The sequence below is a fragment of the Peromyscus leucopus genome, chromosome 5 (assembly GCF_004664715.2).
Source record: "Peromyscus leucopus breed LL Stock chromosome 5, UCI_PerLeu_2.1, whole genome shotgun sequence".
In the NCBI taxonomy this organism is placed as follows: Eukaryota; Metazoa; Chordata; class Mammalia; order Rodentia; family Cricetidae; genus Peromyscus; species Peromyscus leucopus.
The window spans coordinates 38,205,862-38,232,498 of record NC_051067.1 but is presented as its reverse complement, the minus strand read 5'-3'; the positions used below and the strand labels follow the sequence as shown (position 1 = coordinate 38,232,498).

Sequence of the window (26,637 nt, the reverse complement as noted above, 5' to 3'; positions counted from 1 at the left end):
AATCATCTGGAGAGAAGGAAGTGCTGAGCAGAGAGGAGAGGCTTCACTTGGTCAAAAAAATTTACAGTGTTAAAGTTCTTAAGTGTTCTTCCCGGTGATCCGTTTTCAAAGGCCAAAGTTTTCAGATAGTTTTGGGGATAAAATTCCTCTTCTCTTTGAAGTTGGACAGAGTGACTTCTTAGTGTGAAGTTGCTCAACCAGTGCCTTTTGTACATCGTGACCCTTTGCTTTGATTTATTATTCTACTCCCTATGGGTGTGAAGATTGCAATTCATCATTTGGTACATACAGCAGGTTTTAGAGTCTGCCTGAGGTTGTTTGGTCCTTGGTAACCTGGAAACCAAATTCAACAACAAGTCATTTACAGGCAGCTACTCTCTGAATGCTTATTTCAAAAGCAATATCAGGAAGGATCAGCCAGTGGCTGACCAGTAGGTCCTCCAGACAAAATGACTCCTGATTTATGCTTGTTGATAATTGGGATGCTGTAATTCAGAACCATGTTTAGTAGATTAAAGAGGAAAAAGGAAAAAAATGCCATTTAATGTAGTAGTTAGTTGAGGTTAACTCTTTCTTTTTCCCACTAGATGAATGAAAATAAAAAGAAATAAAAGAGAGGATAATATGATTGCTCCGAGGTATGGTGGAGGAGAAAGTTTATTGTAGATATGAGGGAGAACATAGACAGAGACAGAGACATCTAGGAGAGTCCAGAGTGAACATGACCCTGAGCTGGGCTATGTGAGGAGAGGAGGATGGGGAGAGGAGAGACCAAGAGCCTGGAGGGCAGCAGTCCAAAAGGCATTTAGCACCTGCAAAGCCCAAATGGCTGGATTGTATAGGGAAGAGCAGTTGGGAAAGGGAAACCCAGCCCCTGGGATGGAGAAATTCAGGGTTATGGGCAGGGTATGCCAGTCAGGAGGACCCTGTAACAGGTAGGCATTGAGGGCTTCTGGGAGAACCTGGCAGCCAGGCCAGCATCATCTTTGATATGCTGATAAATGAAAACTCGGGGTTTTTTTTCCAATGGAAAGTCATTGGGTATATCAAGGAACTCTATGTTTTGTTTGGAGGTTTGTTTGTTGGTTTTTAATTTTTGGTGAGTGTGTGTGTGTGTGTGTGTGTGTGTGTGTGTGTGTGTGTGTGTGTGTGTGTGAGAGAGAGAGAGAGAGAGAGAGAGAGAGAGAGAGAGAGAGAGAGAGAGAGAGAGAGAGAGAGAGAGAGAGAATGTATTCTTTGTTTCATCTGGCTTTGTTTGGGCATTTTTTTTTTTTGCACATAGCTTCTTGGTCAGGATGGGACCCTGTGTTTACTTCCCCCTTCAGTGCTGGGACCCTGCCTGGTTTAATCTGTGCAGTTCTTGGATATGCTGCCCCAGACCCTCTGAATTCTTCTGTGCATCGGCCCTCTTATGTCCTTGGAGACACTGTTCCCTTGGAGTCTTCCACCACCTCTGGCTCTTACAGTCTTCTGCCTCCTCTTCCACGTAGATCCTTGAACCTTGAAGGGACTGGGTTTGATGAAGACATCCCATTTAGGACTGAGTGCTCCAAAGTTTTTAAATCTTTACACACTGTCCAGTTGTGGGTTTCTGTGTTAATTCCCATCTACTTCAACAATTACTTTTGAGAGTAATCTCTCTCTTTAAATTAGTTTTTAAAATTGGCATACAAAGAGCTGGTGTGACTTTAACTCCTAGAACCCACATGATGCAAGGAGAGAACTGACTCCCAAAAGTTGTTCTCTAACCTCCACATGTGTGCCATGGCACACTTGTACCCATAACCCTACACAGTACATAAATACAAAAATTAGCATATGAAGAAATGGGTTTCATGATGGCATTTTATAAGTGCTTTATTTATTCTTATTGATCCTAGTCAATGCAGTCTTAAGCAGGAAGCAAATGCCCGCAGAATTGCAGTACATGGCCACAAAATTATATTATAGTCATAGTGACAAAGACACTGACCCTCCCCTCCATAAGACCCCAGACATGTAGATAAATGGAATAGAATAAAGACCCAGAAATAAAATCACTCACCTACGGTCATCTAGTTTTTTTTTCTGGTCAGAAGTATTCAATAGAATGAAACTTTATAAAAGTTTCAAATAATGGTTCTCTTATCTGTTACTTCCTCCATATTGCTAGTTTTCTTTTATTGCTATTAATTTTACATTTAATTAAAATATAACGACATCACTTACCCCCTTTATTTCCTCTCTTTATTTCTGCACCTCCCATGTCTATCCCCTTCCCAAATTCATGACCCTTTCTTCTTTAACCATGTTGTCACATGTACATATAAGGAATAAACATAGATACAACCTGCTCAGTCCATTCAGAATTGCCTGCATCTACATGTTGCTAGGGCTGACTACTCAGCACTGACTCATCAATCAAGAGTCTCATCCCTGGGGAGAACTCCTTCTATTCTCAGCAGTTATTAATTGCCTATAGCTCTAAATCTGTGGGTGAGGCTCTTTGAGTTTCTCCCCATCTACATTGGGATGTCAACTGTTGTTGACAGGTCTTGTTGAGGCAGGCATATAGTTGAGATTCCATTCACAGTTAGACGGCCCAATCTTACAGTGGGCATCCCTGGTCTTCTGGCTCTTAGAATCATTTACTCCTTCTTGTGTGATGTTCTTTGAGCTTTGGGTGCAGGAGTTGTACTGTAGCTGTATCAACTGGGCCTGGACACCCAACAGTCTGCATGTGAACTAGCTGTGGCTTTCTGTGGTGGTCTCCTTCGTCAATGAGGAATAATAGTTACACTTATCTGTGGGTACAAGGATGAATATTTAGATTGCAGTTGGAAATTACAATGGTTTTGGAACATGATGGTAGTAGATTCTTCAGTAAGACCCATGGCTTCACTAGCCATGTGTGTTTTGCTCTGTTTATAGTACCAGGCGTGAACTGATTTTCCCTTTACCAGTAGGTATCAGCTAGCTGCAAGTAGCTTCTTAGTTAGGAGTGGGACCCCATGTCCATTTCCCCTGCTCAGTGCTAGGACCTTGTCTCGTCTGAACCTGCTGCCACAGTCTGTGTGAATTCATATGTATTGGTTACTGTCCAGATAGAAGGGCCACTCTCGCACCTTTGGGGTATCTTGTCGTGCTGACAATTGCTGTTGTTCGTTGGCTTTGAGGCTAGGTAGGACTATCGCTTTCCTCCCTGGGCATCTTGCATGGTGCTTTCTGGTAGCATGAGAACTGGTTCCTGGGGAGAAGGCTTTCCGTCCAGTTCTAGCTCAAATCCTCTGAGTCCTACATCCAAAGTGCCTGATACAACTACCTAACTTTTGACAAAGGTGTCAAGAACATGTATCAGAAAAAAGACATTTGCCGGGCGGTGGTGGCACACGCCTTTAATCCCAGCACTCGGGAGGCAGAGGCAGGTGGATCTCTGTGAGTTCGAGGCCAGCCTGGTCTCCAAAGTGAGTTCCAGGAAAGGCTCAAAGCTACACAGAGAAACCCTGTCTCGAAAAACAAAACAAAACAAAAAAAAAACAAAAAAAAAAAAAGAAGAGAAAAAAGACATTTGGGAAACTGGGTTTCCACACGTACAAGTGTGAAATTAGCTCCACATCACTCACTGTGCACAAAAGTCAATTCAAAATGCATCAAAGCCCTTACTGTAAGCCCTACGATAATGAAAACTGCTGGAGGAGCATATGGGGGAAGCACTTCGATGTGTAGGCACATGCAAGGGCTTTCTGAGAAGGCCTTCAGCAGGACAAGAACTAGTCCTCAGCACTGACAGTCGGAGAGTAAGCTATTTTAATTGAGGAAGTCGCTCAGCGAACCCTGAACATTCTTCTTTATCTGCACCATGTGCTTTGACCTCCTGGATGGTGCACTTTTGATGTGGCGCTGAGGTTCTCTTGACCCGCTTCTGCCTTTAGGGAATGTAAATATTTTCTCAATTAAGCCAGACCCGCTGGCTAACAACAAGCCAGCCATTGTTTCTTACTGTTCTGAGCTAATAAACTTGGTATGTAGTGAAGACCCCCCGCCTCTGCAGACCAGAAACCTCATGACTGCTTTTCATGAGATAACTGTGAGAAATAATTAATTTAGCGTGAACGTAGCATGGGTATTTTTGTTTGTTTGTTCCTTTCAGCTGTCTCTTGGTCTAACAGAGCAAAGGAGGGTCAAATTTCTTTGACTCCAAACCAAAAACCAAATGTAGTCACAGGACCGAAGTGTTCACAGTTAGTCCAGTTCCAAATTGGAGCGTTGTTGGCTCTAGAGATGAAATAGTAGAGAACACTACCTACTCCTTACGTGACACAACTTCTGTTATCTTCTTAAATGTAACTATTTGCAGGTATTGCAATTTGGAACTAAAATTGGCACAATTACCAAATCTGCAGATCTTGAGGGATCTAGTCAATTTTCCCAACGTGCCTTTTTTTTTTTTTTCTTGTTCAGAGGCTTACATTTCCTTTAGTTGTCAATGTGTTCTTAGTTAATAGCAAGCTGTGACTATCCTTCAGTTTTTCATGTCACTGGTGATTTTGAGGCCAGCTGTTCTGTAGCAGGTATCTCAGTTTGTGTTTGCATGTTGTTTCTTAGTGGTCTGGTTGGGATCATTCATTCCAGGGACACAAAGCCCAGAAAATACTACTTTGTCCTGCTAGTGTGTCCTGTCAGAAGGCATTGCCCTTGAAGTATCAGTAGAAACAAGATACCATTTCAACACATGGAGCATTGCTACAAGTTGATAAAAGCAGTGTGAGAGAAAACACGTCTATCGCTGAATAGCGTTAGACTGTAATAGCTAATTATAGACACTCCACTAAGGAATTTCAAGGCAGAAGGGGCTTCACCCTTTTGTACAGCCAGGCAGCTGCAACCTCTCACAGCCATGTTTTCCAGATGATCAGTAACGGTCCTTCAGTAAGGGCTCTGGACAGTACCCTTTGTACATAATTATCCTGCCCGAGGTGAGCCAAGCATCAGTGTGAACTGGCCTCACTCAGAGAAGCAGATTCCTCACATCTTGGTGACAGGTATCTTTGCACCTTGGAGCAAGATACTCCCCTGGTAGGCTCTTCGACACTGACCTTGCTTCTGCTCCGCCACAGGCACCTGGGAATGAAAGTGCTGCCTCCCTTCATGGACTTTTCCTCTGCTCTAAAATTTTTATTTATCAGGGTTGGAGAGATGACTCAGCAGTTAAGAATGATAGCTCCTCTTCCAGAGGGTCCAGATTTGATTCCCAGCACCCACGTGGTAGATAGCAACCATTTGTAACTCCAGTTCCAGGGTATCTGATACTTTCTTCTGGCCTCTGTGGGCATCAGGCACACACTGTTGTACACAGACATACTTGCAGGCAAAATACCCATACACATAAAATAAAAATAAATGAATATTAAGGATGTTTATTTAAAACTTTCATTTATTATGTTTTATTTATCTCATGTGTGTGTGGGGTTGCAGATGGATATGGACATCCCATGGCACACCTATGGAGGTCAGAAGACAACTTTCAGGAATTGGCTCTCTCCTTCCACCATCTTGAATCTGGGGATCCAACTCAGGTCGCCAGGCTTAGTAGCAAATACATTTAGCCAATGGTCCATCTTGTCAGGCTCCCTTTCCTTGCATTCCTGAGAGATGGTTCATAAGTCCCTGAGAAGATGCTCATATAAGTGATAAAAGATCTTTCTAGCATTCCAAAGGAGTGTATTCCTTTCAAATGTTCAAAATACCTAGTTTACCTAGAGAGTGGATGTAGGCGAATTACTAAACAGTCTTATTAAACAAAAATCATGAAGCCAGATATTGGGGTGAAAACCTGAGAGATCAGAGGAATAGGAAAAGCCATAGCCAACCTTATCTCACTGACACCTCAGCTTCCAAAGAGACCTACTTCCTGTATACCCACACCTATATGCCTTTCTGCTTTGCTATATCATTTGCTCTCTCTGTCCAGCTATATCACTTCCTCTTCCTGCCCATCTCTGTCACTTCCTGTCTGTCTGTACAGACCTCCAGACCTCCATGGTCAACTAGTGCTGTGGGATGTTCTGTATGGCAAATGTGTTGCTCTGATTGGTCAATAAATAAAACACTTATTGGCCAGTGGCTAGGTGGGAAGTATAGGTGGGACTAACAGAGAGGAGAAAAGAAAGAACGGGAAGGCAGAAGGAGACACTGCCAGCTGCCACCATGACAAGCCACATGTGAAGATGCCTGCCAGTAAGCCATGAGCCACGTGGCAAGGTATAGATTTATGGAAATGGATCAACTTAAGCTATAAGAACAGTTAGCAAGAAGCCTACCATGGCCATACAGTTTGTAAGCAATATAAGTCTCTGTGTTTACTTGGTTGGGTTTGAGCGGCCGTGGGACTGGCGGGTGACAAAGATTTGTCCTGACTGTGGACAAGGCAGGAAAACTCTAGCTACAAGCTAGTGTTGGATTTAAGGCATGTGCCACCATGCCTGGCTCTGTTCCCAGTGTGGCCTTGAACTCACAGAGATCTAGACAGATCCCTGCCTCCTGAGTGATAGGATTAAAGGTGTGTGCTACCATTGCCTGACTCCTATGTTTAATATAGTGGCTGCCTTTTTCCTCTGATCCTCAGATAAATTTTATTGAGGGACACAGATAAAATATCACCACAAGTGGAGAGGAGGGAAATTTCATTTCAACAGGCTGAACTAACCTCTTATTTAGTGTTAATTATCCCAGCAGCACATGATGTGGTTGTGTGGTGTTGCTGCTGATGCTGACCTTCTTTGAAGCTAGGTGTGCTATTTGCTAGTTTTCTAAGTGGACAAGGATGCCCTGTGTAGAGACTTTGAGACTGTACAGATCCACAGTTTCCCCTTCTTCAAGGTTCAACCAAAGACTGTATGATGAACCCATGGCTCTTTTCTGCATCAGCTGGCATTGTTTGTCTGTGATGGTTTTCTCTTTCCTTTATCACCTCCACATTCCTAACTGGAATTCTACTGTACAGAGCAATTTTCTCCATATACATTTGTTTTATCTTGCAGAATATGTATATTTTTTATTTTGATTATTGTTATTATTTGTATGTGTGTACATGCGCACACATAGGTGTCACAGTATGCACGTGGAGGTTAGAGGACAACTTTGTGCCATTGATTCCCTCCTTCCACCTGTCCATGGGTTCTGAAGATGATCTTAGGTCATCATACTTAAATCATAAGATAGCAAGTATCTTTACCTGCTTTGTCATTTGGCAGGCCCATGGGTATTTGCTTTTAGTTAAATTCGATATTGATATTATTCACGTTTTGTTTATGTTATCCCAGCTTTGGACCCTGGCCATTTCTTCAAGATGGCTGTCTAAGGCCCTCCTCTCCTGTGAGTGCTTCCTTTTTTTCTAATACCAGGAGATACTGCAGACTCACTTGTAATTTGTAGTGTTTAGTCTTGTATGTGATTGTTTGTTCAGGAAACCCTTTTAGTTTAGAGTGGTGTTTTGAACCCATCTTCTGGGCATGGGGTATTCCTTGCTCCTGAGGTGTCACTGCTTGGAGGCTTTCTCAGTAGGCAGATAAGAAGTAGATGCATGAGAGCACGCATACATGTGCACACAGCTGCATCATTGTGCACCCATCCATCTGCCTAAATGCATGCAGATACGTTTTTGAACATCTGAGTTCATCCTGATACATCCCAGTATAGTCCAGCAATAGGGTTTCTTCGGATCTGCACCCAGTCCTTATTTCTAATTTTTCCTGAATAAATTCCATGTGCTAAGTGCAACCCTGGAGCTCCAACATCTTTCTGTGACAGTGGAAACCCCTGTTATCATTATTAGCCACGTTAAATTATCTAGTATGATGTATTGTATATACACAAAATAGTTGTAGGATTGCTAGCCCATAATTATACATAAAGCATTTTGGTAACTGCAGTACAGAATTTGCATTTGGGCTTTCTGCCTTTAGATTTCCATATACAACAAGGATCCTGTTTTCCCAGGCAACTTAGATTAGCAACCCACCCCCCATTTCCCACTGTATTAGTTACTTTTTTTTTTGTAACTGAATCCCAGACAAGAAGCGACTTAAGAGAGGAAAGACTGATTTATTTTGGCTTATAGCCTGAGCATACAGTCCACCGTGGCTGGGAAGACGTTGTGGCAGGAGTGTAAGGTAGCTGGCCCAACTGCATCTGCCGTCAGGAGACAGAGAGTAGACAGGAAGTACTGTCTATCAAACATCAGGCTCCAGCCTCAGTGATCCATTTCCTCCAAGCATACCTACTAAACGTTACGCAACGTTCTAAAACAGTGGCACCACTTGGAGATCAGAAGTTCAAGCACATAAGCCTGTGGTGGACAGACATGCTGTGTTCAGACCCTGAGCTTACCCTTTCCAGTAAGATTGGGTTGTTGATGTATTACAGGTTTGTTTATCTCTGCTGACAGAGACAAAGAGTTAGAGAAGCCTGTCCTATTAAGGAACTTTTACCCTGGACTATAAAATGGGGCTGCGATTCAGAATTCACATGCATAGGTAGGGATGGCCTCTGGTACGGCCCTTCCCCATTTTTATTCATTCAGGAGCCTCAAGTCTGTGAGATGGTGCATTCCACATTTAATTTAGAGTAGACCCTTCTCCACTAAACTTCTCTGGAAATGCCTTCCTCAAACCATACCTATACTCAGAAGTGTGTCTCCTAGGACATTTCGAATATAGTCAAGCTGGCAATGAAGATTAGCTCCCACGCTTGGTAGCTAATGGTAGTTTATGTTTTTAAATATCATCTGTGCAATAATTACCTTCAAGTCTGTGCCTCTAGCTCTGACTTCTTCCTAAGCTCCCAGATATCTGTGGGGATGACACTGTAGGTCTTCTGGGCACTTACGGTAATGTCAATGCAGTGATGGCTGATGGCTGGTGTGGGTGAACTTGACTCATGAGACATTCCTTCAGGCAGAAGTGCTTCACTGAAGAGCAGCAGAAACACACTGTCTGGGACTGCTTGGTTGAAAAGGCTTAGATTTATGAGTGTCATTTTCCATCATGGAAATCAAAGTATTTTCACCAGTCTTGCCTGCTTCCTTACTTTTTTTTTTCTTCTCAAGATAGGGTTTCTCCATGTAGTTTTGGCTGTCCTAGAACTCACTTTGTAGACCAGGCTGGCCTTGAACTCACAGAAATCCTCCTGCCTCTGCCTCCCAAGTGCTAGGATTAAAGGTGTGTGCCACCACTGCCTGACCCTTAGTTTGCTTTTTGAGACAAGGTTTTTCTATGCAGCCCTGGCTATCCTGGAACTTACTATGGAGACCAGGCTGGCCTCTAACTCAGAGATCTGCCTGCCTCTGCCTCTTGAGTGCTGGGACTAAAGGCGTGTGCCATCATGCCTGACTGCCTGTTTGTTAGTTGGCTTGTGTGGGCGTGTGTGGCCGTGTGTGTCCCACAGTGCTCGTGTGGAGGTGGGAGGAGAAACCAGAGACAGTTCTTTCCTTCCACCGTGTGGACCTGGGGCTCAGACTCAGGTCTTCAGGTGTGGTGGCGAGCACCTGTTGTAGCATCTCACTGGGTCTTCACCAGGGCTTCTATCAGAGAAATAGGGCTGTTATAAAAATTTAGGAAAAGGGGTCTTAACTTCAGAATGGATTAATATAAATCAGAAGCACGCTTAAGTCATTATATTTTGATTTTAGGGAAGAAAAATACATTTCTTTTGAAAAGTCTCAGGCCTGTAGTATTACTTACATATTTAGTGGTTTTGGTTAAGGACAGAATATGTGTCTCAACTATTTAGAGCAGTTGAGCAGGCTCCATAGGCTTGACTGAGCATTATGTAACACTGAACCATGTCAGGGAGCTTTTCTTCTTGGATTTCATGTCTTTTCAAAACCAATGATGCTTGTCAGGGCAAATTTAGTTCCTGTCCTGTTTGCCCTGTGCAACACATGGCTACGGTGGAGTATCTAGGAAACAAACAGTGAAGTTTGTAGATGATGTTACAGAAAACTTAAATCAGTGGGGTAATTCATATTTTCTCTCTCATACTTCTACATCAGGGTCATTTTTTCAAGTTATAAAAGGATACCTGGATCTGATTCTATCTGTTTATATAATATTTAATTGCAATCAGAGATTTCTGTTGCTTTAGTAATTATTTGACACTCAGGTTAGCAAAGTCATATTTTTAATAGTTTAAAGTTCAAAGGTTTTTTTTCTTTTTGCTCAAGGTAATTTACATTTTAGTAATATTTTAATATCTTTGGAGAAAGTAAGAACCTGAAGGTATTTTAGGGACATAGAAATGAAATGCATGATCCATATCCTGTGCCTGCACATATGAAGCCACTCAGGTGATGAAGTAGTGTACTCAGGAGTGCAGGGAAGAGGTGACATTCTAGGACTTCAAATGAGTTCCCAGTTCAGGACTCCCACGGGAGAATGAATGTTCATCTTTTACATCCATACTGTCACTCTTATGCTCCAAGGAGAATAAAAAAGTGATGGTGGTGGTGGTGGTGGTGGTGGAAGTGGAAGTGGTGGTGGAGGTGGAGGTGATGGTAGTGGTGGTGGAAGTGGAGGTGGTGGTGATGGTAGTGGTGGTGGAAGTGGAGGTGGTGGTGATGGTGGTGGTGGAGGTGGAGGTGGTGATGGTGGTGGTGGAGGTGGAGGTGGAGGTGGAGGTGGTGGTGGTGGTGGAGGTGGTGGTGGAGGTGGAAGTGGTGGTGGTGGTGATGGTGGAGGTGGAGGTGGTCTCTGTGTGTGTGCGCGCGTCTTCTTTCCTCCATGTTGAATCCTCAGCATAAGGCCCAAAGCCAGGCCTGGCTAACAATGGTAGTGTCCCTCTTGGACATGTGCTGATGGGTGAAGAGCTTTCTTAATATTACTCTGCGTCTGAACGCAGGTTGTATACACACACATGTGGCCTGGGAGCCTTGGTTTCCATGCAGGTGGAAGATAGCTCCCTCTTCTACATGCCTCCCTCTCCTGTCCTGCCCGGTTTCATCTGGGACTGCTCTCTCTCTCTCTCTCTCTCTCTCTCTCTCTCTCTCTCTCTCTCTCTCTCTCTCTCTCTCTCTCTCTCGTGTTTGATCCTCTGTGTTCTTAGTGGAAGTGTGTATTCTACTGCCCAGATGGGCTTGGCATCTAAATCCCATTTGGGAAAGCGAACCAGGTCAGAAGAATCCAACAGTGGTGAGATAGCAAGAATAGTGTAGTAAGAAGGAACATGCAAATAGAGGCACCGTCCAAAAAAGGCATTCTCTTTTAATGCTTGGTTAGCGGCAGTTCCCGTAACTTCTGAGAGTTCTCTTGGGTTAATTGGTTATTTTTTAACTTTATAGGGGTCATATTGTTCTCTTCAGCATAGCATTAGGGGGCCCCACACAGACTTACTTATAAATGCCTTGACAGTATTCAGGTACTGTCTGGTTTTTCTATAAGGCAAAGTGCCCATTGAATTAATCATTTTTAGATTAAAGTAATCAGCCAGAGGTTTGACATCGCATACAAGGAGTTCCCAGAGTTAATGTGATCTTTCAAAATATTCCACATAGTGTAATAAAGAGAAAATTAGAATGTAAGTTGCTTACAATTGTTAGACATGTTAGGAAATAGATTTAATTGGATCAAAATTTGTTGAAGACTTAGCAATATGAGCCTTTATCTAGTATACACACGTGTTTAAGAGTTTTCCAAGTAAAGAATTGATTTCTGTGATAAGTATTTTATCTTTTATTTTTTATTTTTTTGGTTTTTCAAGACAGGGTTTCTCTGTGTAGTTTTGCGTCTTTCCTGGAATTCGCTTTGTAGACCAGGCTGGCCTCGAACTCACAGAGATCCGCCTGGCTCTGTCTCCCGAGTGCTGGGATTAAAGGCGTGTGCCAACACCGCCCTGCATATTTTATTTTTGGATTTTGTGCATGCATGTGTGTATGCACGCGTGCATGTGTGTGTGTGTGTGTGTGTGTGTGTGTGTGTGTGTGTGCTGGTGTATGTATGTGAAGGTCAGAGGACCACTTTTGGGATCAAATTTAGGTCTTCAGGCTTGCATGGAAACACTCTTGCACTCCTGAAACATCTTGTTGTCTTCCTTTTCTTTTTTTTTCTTTTTTTTTTTTTTTAAGTGAGATAGAGTTTCTCACTAACCTGGGGCTCACCAAGTAGGTGAGGCTGTCTGGCAAGCTCCAGGGATCCTCCTGTCTCTGCCTCTCCAGCATTAGGACTATAAATGTACCCCACCACACCTGGATTTTTTCCCTCATGAGTTCTGGGCATCCAGCTCGGGTCCTCACTGAGCTATCACACCAGCCGTGTTTTGGGTCACTTTTAAGTTAAGTATGAATCTTCTCCCTTGCTGTGCTTTGAACAGCTGAATTATTTGTTAGCTTGTTTTGGATTGTTTTCCTGCTCCAGGAAAAGGAAGAATTCTATTTAGACAATAAAGACAGATGTATCAACCCATTGGATAGTGAACATACTTGGCAGAAGAGCAACCCTCTGAGTAAAAGATGAACGTTAGCGCATCTTCTGGGAATTCGAGCCTGTGTTGGTACAGTGCAGGGACCTAGGCAGGACCTGGGCAGAGCTGAGGTGTTTCATCAGCTCAGAGACTAATTGGAGCCTCCTGGGAATGTTCTGAGCACCTTGCTCATTGTAATTAGCAACACCTTCTCTGACTAGGTTCTTACTGAAGTTAGGCTGGTTGGAATTTAAAAAAAATCATCCTATATCTCAACAGTAAAATGTTATTTAGCCAGGGACCTGACTGTGCCACCACACCCAGGACCTGGAATTTCTGTAAGATTTAATTTTCCTTCGATTTATGTTCACAAAAATTATATGGATGAGATCATGTCAAGTATATTTAACAATAGTAGCTAAGGAACTTGAATGGATTTGAGATCATTGAATAAGCATGGCCTATATATGCTAATATATAGACTATATGCATCTCTTCATTTTCACACAACCCAGTGAAGATCTGTTAAATGATAGCAAATGTGTGCAGGTTCTTTCTGCTAGTGGACAGTTTCCTATTGGCACCAGCAGCAGGCTGAATGCTGCACTAAGACACCTGGGTTGAGAATCACAAGGGGCCTTATGTGACTCCTTCTTTGCCTACTGAGGTGTGAGGAGGCTCATCATGATTAGAGTAATGTTCACCATCGGGCGGGTGGAATGGCTCGGTGGCTAAAGGCATTTGCTGCCAAGTCTGAGGACCTGAGTTCAACCACTGGGACCATGTGGTAGGATGAGAGAACTCCCAAAAGTTGTCCTCTGACCTCCACACACCTGCTGTGGCACGTGTACATCTCTGCCCTGGAATAAATAAATAAGATGTAAGCCGGGTGGTGGTAGCGCACACCTTTAATTCGAGTACTTGGGGGGCAGAGCCAGGTGGAGCTCTGTGAGTTCGAGGCCAGACTGGGCTACAGAGTGAGATCCAGGAAAGGCGCAAAGCTACACAGAGAAACGCTGTATTTATTGGTTTCTCAAAAATACCCAATAAACAAACAAACAAATAAGATGTAATAAAAATAAAAAACAGGACAATGCTAACTTTGTAAGGTACTCTTTCATAATAAATGTGAATGTGATCTAAAGCATTTATAGTTAAAGTTGTAAACTTTTAAAATATAAGTGGCTGCCCTATAACGGCATCCTGAAAAGTAAAAGGGACAAGGTGTTTGGTTGAGTTCTGAGCATGATTTGGGCTCAAAAACTCATCCTAATTATTGTTTAGTTGAAGTATTCTATGTTCAAAGTACCACCAATGGGTTATGTATGAGGGCATTTACTAGAAAAATAAAAAAGAAAGAGAGATGCAGCCCAGTAGTTATTTATAACAGGAGAAGGCTATGTTACATTAATGGAAGATTCACAAAAGATTTCCAAGAAGAATGATACAGAATTTCTGATAGGAATTCTATCCAGCTGACTGAACAGCCAGTGAGAAGGTAGATCAGATAGAACCTCTGAGTCCAAGGCTGTGACCTTCATCGAAGGCAGTGGCCACCTCTGAAGGCTCCTGCACTGGGAAATCACATGCTTGGGCCTGTACTGCAGGAGGAGTAATTCAGAAATGGGTGGTTGAGTGAGGAAAAGGCACCAAAGGCAGGAATTGTGCTGTTTTCCTGGATGCAGTGTGGGAGGATTTTCGAGGTCCTAAGGCTGGGTCTTGGTGTGTGTGTGGGGGGAGTGGGGGTGCAGAGCAGAGGACAGATGAAGCAACTTTGAGTAAGGAGGAGCTATGGGACCTTTCACTGAATCTTTCTGGTGACTGTTGAGCAGTACATTGCCTTTCAACAGCTTTGAAAAAGGGTGCAAGTTATCGTTAAATACAGAATGAGACAAAATAAACTTTTATGCTGCAGTGACTCAGTGAGGGCTTAGGTACAAATAGATTTTTCTAAATCTCCATTTTAGGGTGAAGAGGTGGACACATTTAGTGGGGTATACACATGCAGTGTCAGGAGAAATATCTGGACAACAGCTAGAAACTTGGTTGGCAGTGCCAAAATTCTGTTCAATGGCAGTGGGTTTGATAAACTTGTCCAGGAGAATGTTCAGGTTAAGAAGAGAACAGGGTAGGATGGAATTCTAGAGAGGGGGATGCTGGCATTCAAGTGTGGGTCCAGAGGAGGAGGAGGAGGAGGAGGAGGAGGAGGAGGAGGAGGAGTCGTCGTCGTTGTCGTCATCAGCATAGGAAACACAATGGTCACGATAAAAGTAGTTCAATGGTGGCGCACACCTTTAATCCCAGCACTTGGGAGGCAGAGGCAGGCGGATCTCTGTGAGTTTGAGGCCAGCCTGGGCTACAGAGTGAGTTACAGGATAGCCAGGGCTGTTACACAGAGAAGCCCTGTCTCAAAAAAGAAAAAAAAAAGTGGTTCAGAGACAACGTATTGCTGAATTATGGTAGATTCTTTAGCCACATATTCTCTGTTTTATATATTTATATATATTAAATCTATCTATCTATCTATCTATCTATCTATCTATCTATCTATCTATCTATCCCTTGGATACCATAGAAGGTCATGAGATAAAAACAGCTTGGTGTTATAGTCTTCTGAAATGCTAATATTTGATTTTATTTTCTGAAGTCCTAAAGAACACAATAATAGCAGAAAAATATATTTAACACATCAAATAGATTGTCAAACATAGTATTCTTTAAGAAACACTCAACTTGGCCGGGCGGTGGTGGCGCACGCCTTTAATCCCAGCACTCGGGAGGCAGAGGCAGGCGGATCTCTGTGAGTTCGAGGCCAGCCTGGGCTACCAAGTGAGCTCCAGGAAAGGCGCAAAACTACGCAGAGAAACCCTGTCTCGAAAAACCAAAAAAAAAAAAAAAAAAAAGAAACACTCAACTTTGGGGCTGAGCTATGACTCAGTGGCTAAGGGCACACTCCACTCTTGCAGAGGAACTGAGTGTGGTTTCCAGCACTCACATTAGGTGGCTTACAACTGTCATATCAGCTCCAAGGAATCAGTGCCCTCTGTGGACTCTTGTGGGCATCTGTATTCATACATGCACTTACCCATAGACACACACATGCATATATACACACATAATAAAAATACAATAAATATTTAGAAGTATCCAACTTTAGAAGTAAATATATGTATTATCCATGAAAATTAGTTGAGAAAGTGGACATGATACATCTATCTCCTATACCGTTTCATTGATCAAACCATGTAGATTGACTTGCTTAACATTTAGTTAGTGTGCTTTTCATGTGCTTTACAATCTCTTCCTGTCTTTATAACTAAAGTGTGTTTCTTGTTAAAGTGTGTGCAGTTGGGTGTTATTTTCCTGTGATGTCTCTTTGATTCTGCCCTTACTTGGAATTTGTAATTCATTCACATTTAGTGAGTTCTTGGGACAACTGGATCCTCGTCTGTCCTATTTCATTTGCTTTTGTTTGCTTCATGTTGTTCTTTCCTGCTTTCTTTGGGTTCATCAGACATTTGAAATACTTAATTTTTATCTCTATAATGGATGTTTAGTTAGGATATTTGAGAAATGAGTAATTATTTTAGTGCTTGTAACATGTATCCTTAACTTTAGTTTGCTTTAAAATAATATTCTCTCATTTCTCAATAAACTTTGCAATAGTATAATTCCATCATTCTTCACTCATGCCTTTGTGTTCATATTAAATAACTTGCTTCTAGTAATGTATGTGAGCAACTTTATGAGTCATTATTTTGCTTTAAAGCATTTTTTTTTAAAAAATATTACAGTTGTTTATATACCTGGTACATTTCTTTCCAATGTCCTTTATTCTTTCATGTACCCAGGCTTCTCTGTTTCTAATTATTTCCATTCTATCTGAAAACCTCCATATATATATTGGAAGTGTTGGTCTGTTATCAATTCCCTTGGCTTTGGCTTTTTGTGTGTGTGTGTGCTCATAAATGTCTTTATTTCACTTCTTATTTTGTATAACGTTAATGGAACTAACTTAATTCTTTTTTTTACATTTATTTATTGATGTGTGTGTGCGCGTGCGTGTGTGTGTGTGTGTGTGTGTGTGTGTGTGTGTGTGTGTGTGCTTGCACGCGCGCTCGCACTATGGTAGTCACATGGAGTTGGTTCTCTCCTTCCACCGTGTGGGCTCCAGGGATCAAATGCAGGCTGCCAGGTCTGTGCAGCAAGCGCCCTCACCAGCAGAGCCATCTCTTTAGCTCTTCGTTTCCTTTCAGAGGAAAGTTTCTCAGGTGTATGCTGCTGTGTCTAGGTTGCTAAGCCTATGTAATAAATTCTTCATTGCAGATGTTCTGTTTTATTGCTATTAGAATTTTCATTTGTTTCTTTTTGGAGTTTCAGTTTATGATCTAGACCTCTCCATCTTGCATGAGTTTTGTTTGGTATGCCTCACCCTTTGTCACCAAGCTGTTTAATGTATTTATAACAGTAAAAACCTTATTTGCCCATCTTAACATCATGGCCATGTCTGGTTTGATTTGGTTTTTCCCTCTGTCAGTAGGCTGTATTTTCCCCTTTATTTGAATTGTTTTGCAGTGTTTGTTGTGTAGAGGTCACTTGTAGAACGTTTTGTTAGGTGTAGGAGCTGAAAGTAGAGAATACTTTTCCTAAGAAGAAACTACACCTGCCTCCTCTGTTGGATGCTGGGAAAGGGGCTGGTCTTCTCATAGCCCACACCTGGTTTCAGTACAGGCTGCAGACAGTTTCACTTGCCTTCACTAAACCAATGCTTTCAAACATTACAAGGGTAAAATTAGGACTTCTCTCAGGGTTTGAGAGTTAATCCTCATGAGATTTAGAGATGTCTCTTGACAGTTGGTCCAATTGTTAGCTTTATATGCCACTGGAGAATCTATTACTTAGCCCCACCTCTAACCCTGCATGCCACGGGGTTTCTGTCTTCGCTTCTTAGCCTTGCTCCTAGCTTGGACTTCTGTGTGCCTGAAGACGGCTCCTGGTGAAGAAGACGTTGTTGGTGTGGACTTAGCACATCCTAGTCTTCTCTACAATGCCAACCCAGCCTCTGGCTAACTCACTACGCAAGGTTTGTCATCCTGAGATGCAAGCAGTCCTAGGTCTCCTCTCACTTAGAACTCATCCCCTCTAGAATTTAGGTTATCAAGATTTCTTTGAATCTTAAGCTCTTTATTGTGCCTTTAAAAATGCCTTTCAGCTCTCCTTGTTTTGGCAGAAGCAACTGTCTTCTATAATGCACTTTCAAAGCAGGAGTGAGCCTCTTACATTTTTCTTATGGAGTCAAGCATCCTCTTGAAATGGATGCTCAGTCTTCACTTCTTGTTGAATAGTCAGTCTCTCCTTTTCAGATGTCTTTCTCAGATTGTATACCTGGAGCATTTCTATGATGGATGGTTTATCTGTTAAGTTTAGGAAGTGTTTGCAGAATGAAATATCCTGTGATAGAGGCCCTTTGCAAAGTCACTTATAAGCCCCATGGTCAGCAGCAGAGCAGGCTCAGTCCTTGGTGTGTGAGCTCACTGTGCCATTTTCTTGTAGCCATTCTTTATTCCTTTCAAATAGTAATATTGGGGTAATGAGTGATGACGACTATTACTTTTCTTTTCGGGAGTGGTTGTCAGGGATCAAGCCTTATGCCTTATGTGTCCTAGACAAACTCTGCCATTGAGTTACACCCTGAATGATTTTTTTTCAGAGTCTCACTGTGTAGATCTGGCTGTCCTGGAACTCACTATGTAGATTAGACTGGCCTTGGACTCAGAGATCACCTGCCTCTGCCTCCAGAATGCTGGAAGTAAAGCTTATGCTGCCATGCCCAGCCCCTGAATGATTAAAAAAAGCTCTCTAGGACAATTTGTATTTGGATATGTCTGTTATATTGATTCCTAGGTAAATTATTTCTTATTTTGTGTCTTTAATCTTTTTTTATTCTTTATCAAAAAAGATTAAAATTGATTAAGTATTTTGCAAAGAACTTTGTTCCCTCTTCGATGCTGGGTGATGTTTTTGAAGTAACAAAGTTTCCTCAAAGATTTTTGAGATCCCATTTTCCTTAAATATAAACCATAAAGAAAGTAGAGTTAAAACCTAGTGCATGTTGGTCTATACTTGGCAAATGGTTAACTTTAGTACATTTGTTTCTCTAAATAGACTGTTTTATGGGACCATCATAAAATCTGGCATTTTAGAAAGTTATTGAAAAACTGGGCCCTTAAACAGTGTAAGGAGTTCTTAAAGGAGGTGAGCTCTCCTTGAACTGTATGGGAATCCATTCTGCAGCTTTGTTCCCTTGGGTCTGTAGGCTGACTTTGCTTTTCTTGGTCCAGGGTTGAAAAGGTGGCAAGTGCCAGCTAACAGCCCCAGGGAGCAGCCAAAGGTGTGCAGCTGCCACTGTGGCAGTTAGTTCCCCAAGCTGCTCTTTGGGCTAACTTAGCAGGATCATTCAAACTTCTGAACATTTATTGGTTGATTGATTAGCAGATATATTATCTACTTAATCTGCTCCATTCATCTAACATTTATCTATCTACCTATCAGTTATCCATCTATTATCTATTTATCAATTGTATATCTTCTACCTATCATCTATTTTTGTTATCTACTTTTAAACTGTCTTGTTTATGTTTATCATCTGTCACATCTATCTATCTATCTATCTATCTATCTACCTATCTTTCTGTTATCTATCTATCTATCTATCTATCTATCTATCTATCTATCTGTCAATCATCTATCTCATCTATCTACCTATCATCTAGCTATCTCTACCACCCATCTACCTATCATTGACCCTTTCTCCCTCCTTCCTTCCTTTCCTTTTTTCCTTCCCTCCATCCTTCCTTTTATTTTCTTCCTTCCGATCATTTATCTGCCCCCATTTATTTTCTTTCATTTATCTTTTACTCATGGGCAAAAATGAGGACTTGATCAAAATCATCTGCCTGTCTCTGATTCTTTCAGCTAACCTACTTCTCAGTGTGTTAGGAATTTTATCTTCTTCTCATCCTTGGGTGGGGACATGTGAGCCTCTGGGGGACATCTCACATTAAACCATAGTGTACACTGTAGAGACCCAGATCTAGCTTCTCTTCCCTAGTTGTGTGTTGTTGTTACTTACTGGATCTCTTCCCACTCGCTCCGTCCCCAGCCATATCCTTACCAGTCTCTCATGACTGCTGTTCCACTTTTTTCTACAAGAATGTTCATTCCCACAAATCAAAGAGTGATGCTTGTTTGTTTGATTTGGTCTCAGTTGCAGGTTACATGCTGAACCTGCTCAGCCTACTCACCTGTGTGACCTAACCCTGCTTCGCAAGGTCAGAGTGAGCGTTCCTTACCCTCTTGCCCTGGTGTGCACTCCTTCAGACTCGGTGTGAAGATACTTCACACAATTTTCATGCTAAATACTGTTTATGTCCAAGGTCAAGGGAAATTGTGTGCTTATAAGAGAATTGACGAAATTATAAGAACTCTCACTTACTGTTGTCCCCTGTTATCCAGGGTCATAATACAGATTAGCAGCACTTGACCAACACTGCTCCCACGTCAGAGCTCTGGATAGCCCCCACCCCAGTTGATTTGGTTTATTTTGAATTTAAATGTGATGTTATTGAAAATGCCAATTAGAAGCATGCATGATATGCTGGATATGGTGACACACTCCTGTTACTTCAGCACTTGGGAGGTGGAGGTGGAAAATCAGCAGTTCAAGGCCAGTCTTGGCTATATAGCAAATATGAGGATAAGTGTAGGCAACATAAAAACCTGTCTCAAAACAAGAACAGGAATGGTAAGTGTAAAAAGTAAAAATCAATGCTTCAATCAGTGTTCTTAACTGTTTTTTTTTTTCGAGACAGGGTTTCTCTGTGTAGCTTTGCGCCTTTCCTGGGACTCACTTGTGCTGGGATTAAAGGCATGCGCCACCACCGCCCGGCCTTAACTGGTTTTTTAATTCAGATATATTACTTTATTTTTTAGATACTTTTATTGGTCTGTTGGAAAATGACAATGCAGATTTAGTTAGTATCACTGGAATTGAATATAATTAAGGTTAGTCTTCAGCTTAGACGGTTAATCATGAAACCTTGGAGGCTATCTTTGCCATGCTGAAAATAACCATGTAATAAATAAGGATTATTCATAAGGATGCTGTGATTTTTTTCAAGCATCAACTTTTATACTCAGAATAAAGTTACAGTTATCTTATAATGCATATATTTATTTATTTCTCTAAATTACTAAAGTGAAATAATTTAGACAAGAGCTTTAAAATCATTTCTTTGTATAACTTACTTATCTTTAGTTCAACAATCCAATAAGGTTTTAAACTACGAGGAGTGTGTGGTAGATGTATATACACTGAGAACTTGTCGACTGATATGGAACATGTTGACTGCATTACTGGGTACACTGAGAGCAACTAAAAGTCACAGGAATTGGTGACTGCAAACCAGTAGATATGACACACTTGGGTGACAATAAGTGCTTGGGAAAGACAAAACAGGGCGGCAGAGAACCATGGACACCCCAGCAGCTGTCAGCTGAGCTGTCAGGAAGGAAGTACAATTGTGTGTGTGTGTGTGTGTGTGTGTGTCTGGAGGGTGTGTGTGTGTGTGTCTGGAGGGTGTGTGTGAAAGGAAGGGACCATCCCTCATCTGGGTGGAGACTCATTCATACTGAGCCTGCTGAGACCTAAGAGCAAGCAAACAGGCTATGAAGGGATTTGCTGTTTTCTAAGGACTGTGTAAACCCCAGCCCTGTCTCAGATGGCACTGTTTGTGTATTAACTCCAGGTTTTATGCAGTGGTATGGGCTAAGCAAATGAAGAGACTCTTCAGATTGGTTTGATCTTGTCATACACATCATCAGCCTAAAAAAAAAATTGCTTACCCTTTATTTTAGAAAATTCCCAGGTCTCATAGTTGACTGTGTGGACAAACACATATTTATGCAAATGAGCAGCAGAAGTGGAGACACAACACTGCCGCAGGAGAGGCTGACCCAGCTGCGGCACTCTGTGGGGTGCAGTGCAGGCAGCTGACCTGAGTGAAGCAACCCTCCCTCTAAGTATCAGTGTAGTTGGTTGTTTGTACTCTTTTGGGGGATCCACCACCCAGCTACCAAATAAATCACACAGAGACTTATTATTACTTATAAATGTCCAGCTTTAGCTTGGCTTGTTTCTTGTCAGCTTTTCTTAACTTAAATGATCTCATCTGCCTTTTGCCTCTGGACTTTTTCCTTTTCTTACTTCTATAATCTTACTTTCACTCTTACTCTGTGGCTGGCTGGGTGGCTAGGTGGCTAGCCCCTTCTTTTCTTACTCCTTGATCTCCCCTTCCTTTCCTTTTCTCCTATTTATTTTCTCTGCCTGCCAGCCCCACCTATCCCTTCTCCTGCTTTGCTATTGGCTGTTCTGCTCTTTATTAGACCAGTCAGGTGTTTTAGACAGGCAAAGTAACAGAACTTCACAGAGTTAAACAAATGCAACATAAAAGAATGAAACACATCTTTGCATCATTAAACAAATGTTCCACAGCATAAACAAATGTAACAGATCTTAAAATAACATTCTAGAGCATACCAGTGTAAAACAATTTCCATGAAGGATCACTAAATAAAAAAAGCAAGGTGCAGAATGGTCACAACACTCTACCACTTGTCTTGAAAATTATATGTCTGTTAGATCTATGCTAGATGATATGCAGAGACTCTGAAGGAATACTGACACCTTAGATTGTAGCCAGGTGGCTAGGGAATGGGAGTGAGAGGGACAATTCCTTTTCACCATGTGTGTCTTTGACATGTGTTTACTTAAGATCTATGCTAAACACTTAAAAACACCAGCATCACTATAGATATTAATTTAAGGCGAATAACCTGTGGAAATAAAATTGGAAAAGTTGTTCCATTAAAGTTTAAAAATTTATTCTAAGAGTAGCTTTTAATTAAGTCCTAATCAACATTAATTGTACAGCTAGCAGCCATTTATGAGCACTGTTTCAGCAACTGGAGAATCGAAGAATTCTTGTTTAAACATGGACCATTTCTTAAAGGAAAGGCTGCCATGCATTGTTGCAGTCTAACTGTTTAACCAGCCCGGATACAGTCAAAGCTAGCTGCTCACAGGCGTCTCTCTAGCAATGCTGCTGTCGCTCCTCCTCCCTCTCTTCCCCTCCCCTTGCATCTTTAACCATTTTCCTCCTTCTCTTCTTCCTCTTCCTCCTTTTATCCTGTCTCCTCCTCCCCCTTCCTTCTTCCTCTTCCTCCTCCCATCCTCTTCTTTCTTCCTCCTTCATCCTCTTCCATCTTTCCTTCTCCCCCTCCTCCTTTCTCCTCCTCTTTCGCCCGCGCCCTTTGTTTCCCCATGGCTCTTCCCACAGGGTCTCATGGCGTAGCCCAGGCTGGCTGGAACTCACAGTCTTCTTGCTTCAGCCTCCTGAGTGCTGGTGTTACAGACCACACTCAGTTATGTATCTTCTTCTTCTTCTTTTTTTTTTTTTTTTAGTTTTTCGAGACAGGGTTTCTCTGTGTAGCTTTGCGCCTTTCCTGGAACTCACTTGGTAGCCCAGGCTGGCCTCGAACTCACAGAGATCCACCTGGCTCTGCCTCCCGAGTGCTGGGATTAAAGGCGTGCGCCACCACCGCCCGGCAGTTATGTATCTTCTTAAACATGACTTTAGGCAGATTAACTAAGCTCCAGTTTCTCCATGTAGTAATGTCTATAGTAATGGTGCCTGAGTGAGTTATTTTGATGATGAAGAGGAATTCAGTGCATGGGAATTTGCTCACTACTTCTTGTGAAGCGAAGTGCAGTGGGTGACAGCTGCTCTTATGAAAAATTGTTGCCCTCTGCTTTTTCAATATGGGTGTCATTAGTTTTTGTCAGCATGATATAAAGTCAAGTCATTTGGGAAGAAGGAACCTCATTTGAGGAGATGTGTCCATCAGAGTGGGTTGTAGGCAAGTCTGTAGGACATTTTCTTGATTAATGATGGATTTGGGAGGGCCCAGCTCACTGTGGATGGTGCCAACCCTGAGAAAGGTGGTCCTAGATAGTATAAAAAAGCAGGCTGAGCTAGCCAATGAGCAGCATTTCTTCATGCTTTCTGCTTCAGGTTTTGCCCCAGGTTCCTGCCCTAACTTCCCCCAGCGACAGACTGTGATGGGGAATGTAAGCCAAACAAACCCTTTCTTCCCCAAGTTGCTTTTGGTTATGATGTTTCTAATACCAATAGAAAGCACATTAGTATATTGGGGGACCTCACCCCTAAACCATAAGTGCTGTCATTGGTAATACAGCAGCAGCTACAGCCACTGCCTGAGGAGAACGGCAAATGATGGGGCATAGTGTTCTTGAAGAGGAAGGACAGTTTCAGTTGGAGAAATGGGGAGGGCATTTTAGACAGAGGGATGAAGTGAGAAGAGGCCCAAGTGGACACAGGGCAGCCTTAGGGACAGCAGCAAGCCACTTAGGTGAAGTGCACAGCCTATGGGGTGGGGCAGAGCTTTGTCGGGAGTTGAGGGCTGGTGACAGAAGAGCCGGTCCTGCAGGTGGAAGCCAGATGGTGGAACATAGAGAAGATAAGGTGGGGCGGGGAGGAGAGAGAGAGAGAGAGGAGATGGAGAGTCAGCATTAGTGGAGCAAGTAGCTGAGGACAAAATTAAGATGGAGCACAGTCTTTAAGGGGACAGTGTTCTTCTGAGATGGATTGGAAGAGGAGCTAGGATTGGAGATGTGGGAGAGCTCGGCGTGGAGGAAAGGGAAGCAAAGGCCTTTGTGTCTGTTGACTTCTATTTTCTTGAAATTTTGGACAAAATGATCTGGTGTGTGTGTGTGTGTGTGTGTGTGTGTGTGTGTGTGTGTGTGTGTGTGTGTGCATTTATCACAAGAGGTAAGTAATGCCTTGGATTATCCATTATAAAGATAGAAAATAATCAAGGCTGGCAGAGCATTTCTGAGGTCCAAGCTGGTGATAAAAGCCCTTTCTCATGCATTTTTCCACAGGTGGTTTTAACTGCACCCTAGACCCCAGAGGCAGAAGGAGATGGGGAGGGCAGAGTGGAGGTCAGGAGAGTGCTCGCCTAGCCCTGGCTTTGCTGCAGCACTGCATAAACTGGGTGTGTTGACTCATGCCTGTAATCCCAGCACTTGGGAGTTAGAGACAGGAGGATGAGAAGTTCAAAGTCGTCCTAGGCTACATAGTGAGTTTGAGGGGAGCTTAGGATAGAGATCCTTTCTAAAGAAGGGAGAGGGTAAGCAGAGTCCCCTGGAGCAGAGGAGCCAGGACAGTGATGGGGTACAGGTGATGGACATTGGAGGAGGCAGTGAAGCTGAGAGCAAGTATGCCAATGAGGAGAGAGGACAAGAAACAGTCCTGCAATTGCAGGAGAGGGCACATCAGAACGCAGGGCTTTAGAGGATTGTTTGTGCTTTTCTGGAAACAGTGGTTAAAGAGTTGCCTAAATTTGTTCGTACCTTTGGAGTAAGTATGCCTAGGGCTTACTGCAGAATTTTTTCCTTTTTTTGGAGAGCTTCTATGAGGGCATCTAATTACTGGTGGAGGGTGAATCTGGACTGTGTATCCAAGTGGAAAGAGCAAGGCTTCAACAGAGCCATTGAAATGATCCATGTGAGATCATTATTGACAAGTCCGCTGATTAAGCCAATTAGAAGTTTTAAGTCCTTTTATTGATGGCCAGACTAAGAGTGGCCTCATGCCTCTGAAAAGTCTCTTGGTGCCCAAGCTTGGGGTTACCGAGTTTTTAAAGGCAAACCCCACAAAGACCATGATTTATGACAAAGTTAGATTAGAATCAGAATAACCTGGACACTTTCATTTCTGGCAGAGCATAGTCATTATTTTAGACATAACATACCAATTATTTTTGCCTTTTTTCCTGGTTATTTTAGTTTACTTAATTATTTTAGTTAATATATCTGAACCACAGTCCAGGCCATGGAAATCTCAAATGTGTTTCCAAGGCAGACCTGACCATTGTGCGGATGGGGTAGAGGTCTGAGAACTGTCTAAAGAAGTGCAAAATGGAGTCAGAAACAGGCGGCATTACCTTAGTTACGTCAGCTTACCGTCCCCGTTCTCCATCAGGCAGCTAGTGACCTTCCCCCTTTGCTTTTGAAGGTGAAGCCAGTCATCCACAGCAGGATCAATGTGTCTGCTCGCTTCAGGAAATCGCAGCACGAGCCTTGCACCATTTTGTAAGTTGGAGCCCTTCCTATTTCGGGGTAGAATTAATTGGCTGTGTACTTTCCTTGGGGTTTGGGGTTTGAATGTTATGAGCGTAACTGTTTCAGATGTGTTGCCTGTTTTTCCTTTTCCTCCACAGTTTGATTGCAAATGGAGACCTCATAAACCCAGCTTCTCGACTCCTCATCCCTAGAAAAGCTTTGACTCAGTGGGATCACATACTGCAGATGGTCACAGAGAAAATAACTCTTCGGAGTGGGGCTGTCCACAGGTGTGCCATGGCATCTTCCCACAGGGGGTGGTTGGGAATCCTTGAAGACGTTCCCACGGGCTCTGGAGTCACTGGCCCCTAGATCTGAAGTTTGGCTGACCCTGTTAAGCTCACTGTGCCTCAGTTTCTTTATATGAAGACTGTGCTATATAATAGCACTTCAGTGGGGGTTGTTTCAGACAGTCCTTGGATGCTGGAACACATCAAGAGACTTCACCTGCTTTTGTGATTTTAGTGTAGAGTAATAAGCAAGCATCATTCCACCTTAAGGGAGAGGGACTTCTTGGCTAGAACCAGCTTCTTGATTCTTAGTTAACTGTCCTTCCCTCTCCCCCCAGGCAAGACGGTTTGTTCAGTGGCTTGAACTGTTTGCCTCAGGCGAAAATGTCAGAAGCTAGGGAGAGTAGATGGGCTTAAGGAGGAGACAGGTGAGGGAGGATAAGTGAGATGATCTAAAATTAAAACCAATTTAGCATTTAGTGAAATTTAAGCGGACATTTAAAGCATGGTGTAGCCTATGAAATTATCTCAGAATTTTTACTGCGTTTATTTATTTACTTGTGTGTGTGTGTGTGTGTGTGTGTGTGTGTGTGTGTATTGGGGGAGCATGTGCTACAGTGCACATATGGAGGCCAGAGGACAACATTTAGAAGTCATTTCTCTCCTTCCACCATGTGGGTCTTGGGGTTCAAACCCAGGTTGTCAGACTTT

The 26,637-nt window shown here is 42.6% G+C and overlaps 1 protein-coding gene across 2 annotated transcripts in view; it reads left to right on the top strand.

Moving 5' to 3' along the window:
- Dcdc2 (doublecortin domain containing 2) overlaps positions 1 to 26,637 on the top strand; it is a 206,231-nt gene that overhangs the window by 60,968 nt on the left and 118,626 nt on the right. For both annotated transcript variants that reach the window (XM_028880833.2, XM_028880796.2), the window contains exons 4-5: positions 25,590 to 25,666; positions 25,795 to 25,926. In XM_028880833.2, coding sequence (XP_028736666.1) covers positions 25,590 to 25,666; positions 25,795 to 25,926 — 209 coding nt within the window. The remainder of the gene's footprint in view (positions 1 to 25,589; positions 25,667 to 25,794; positions 25,927 to 26,637) is intronic.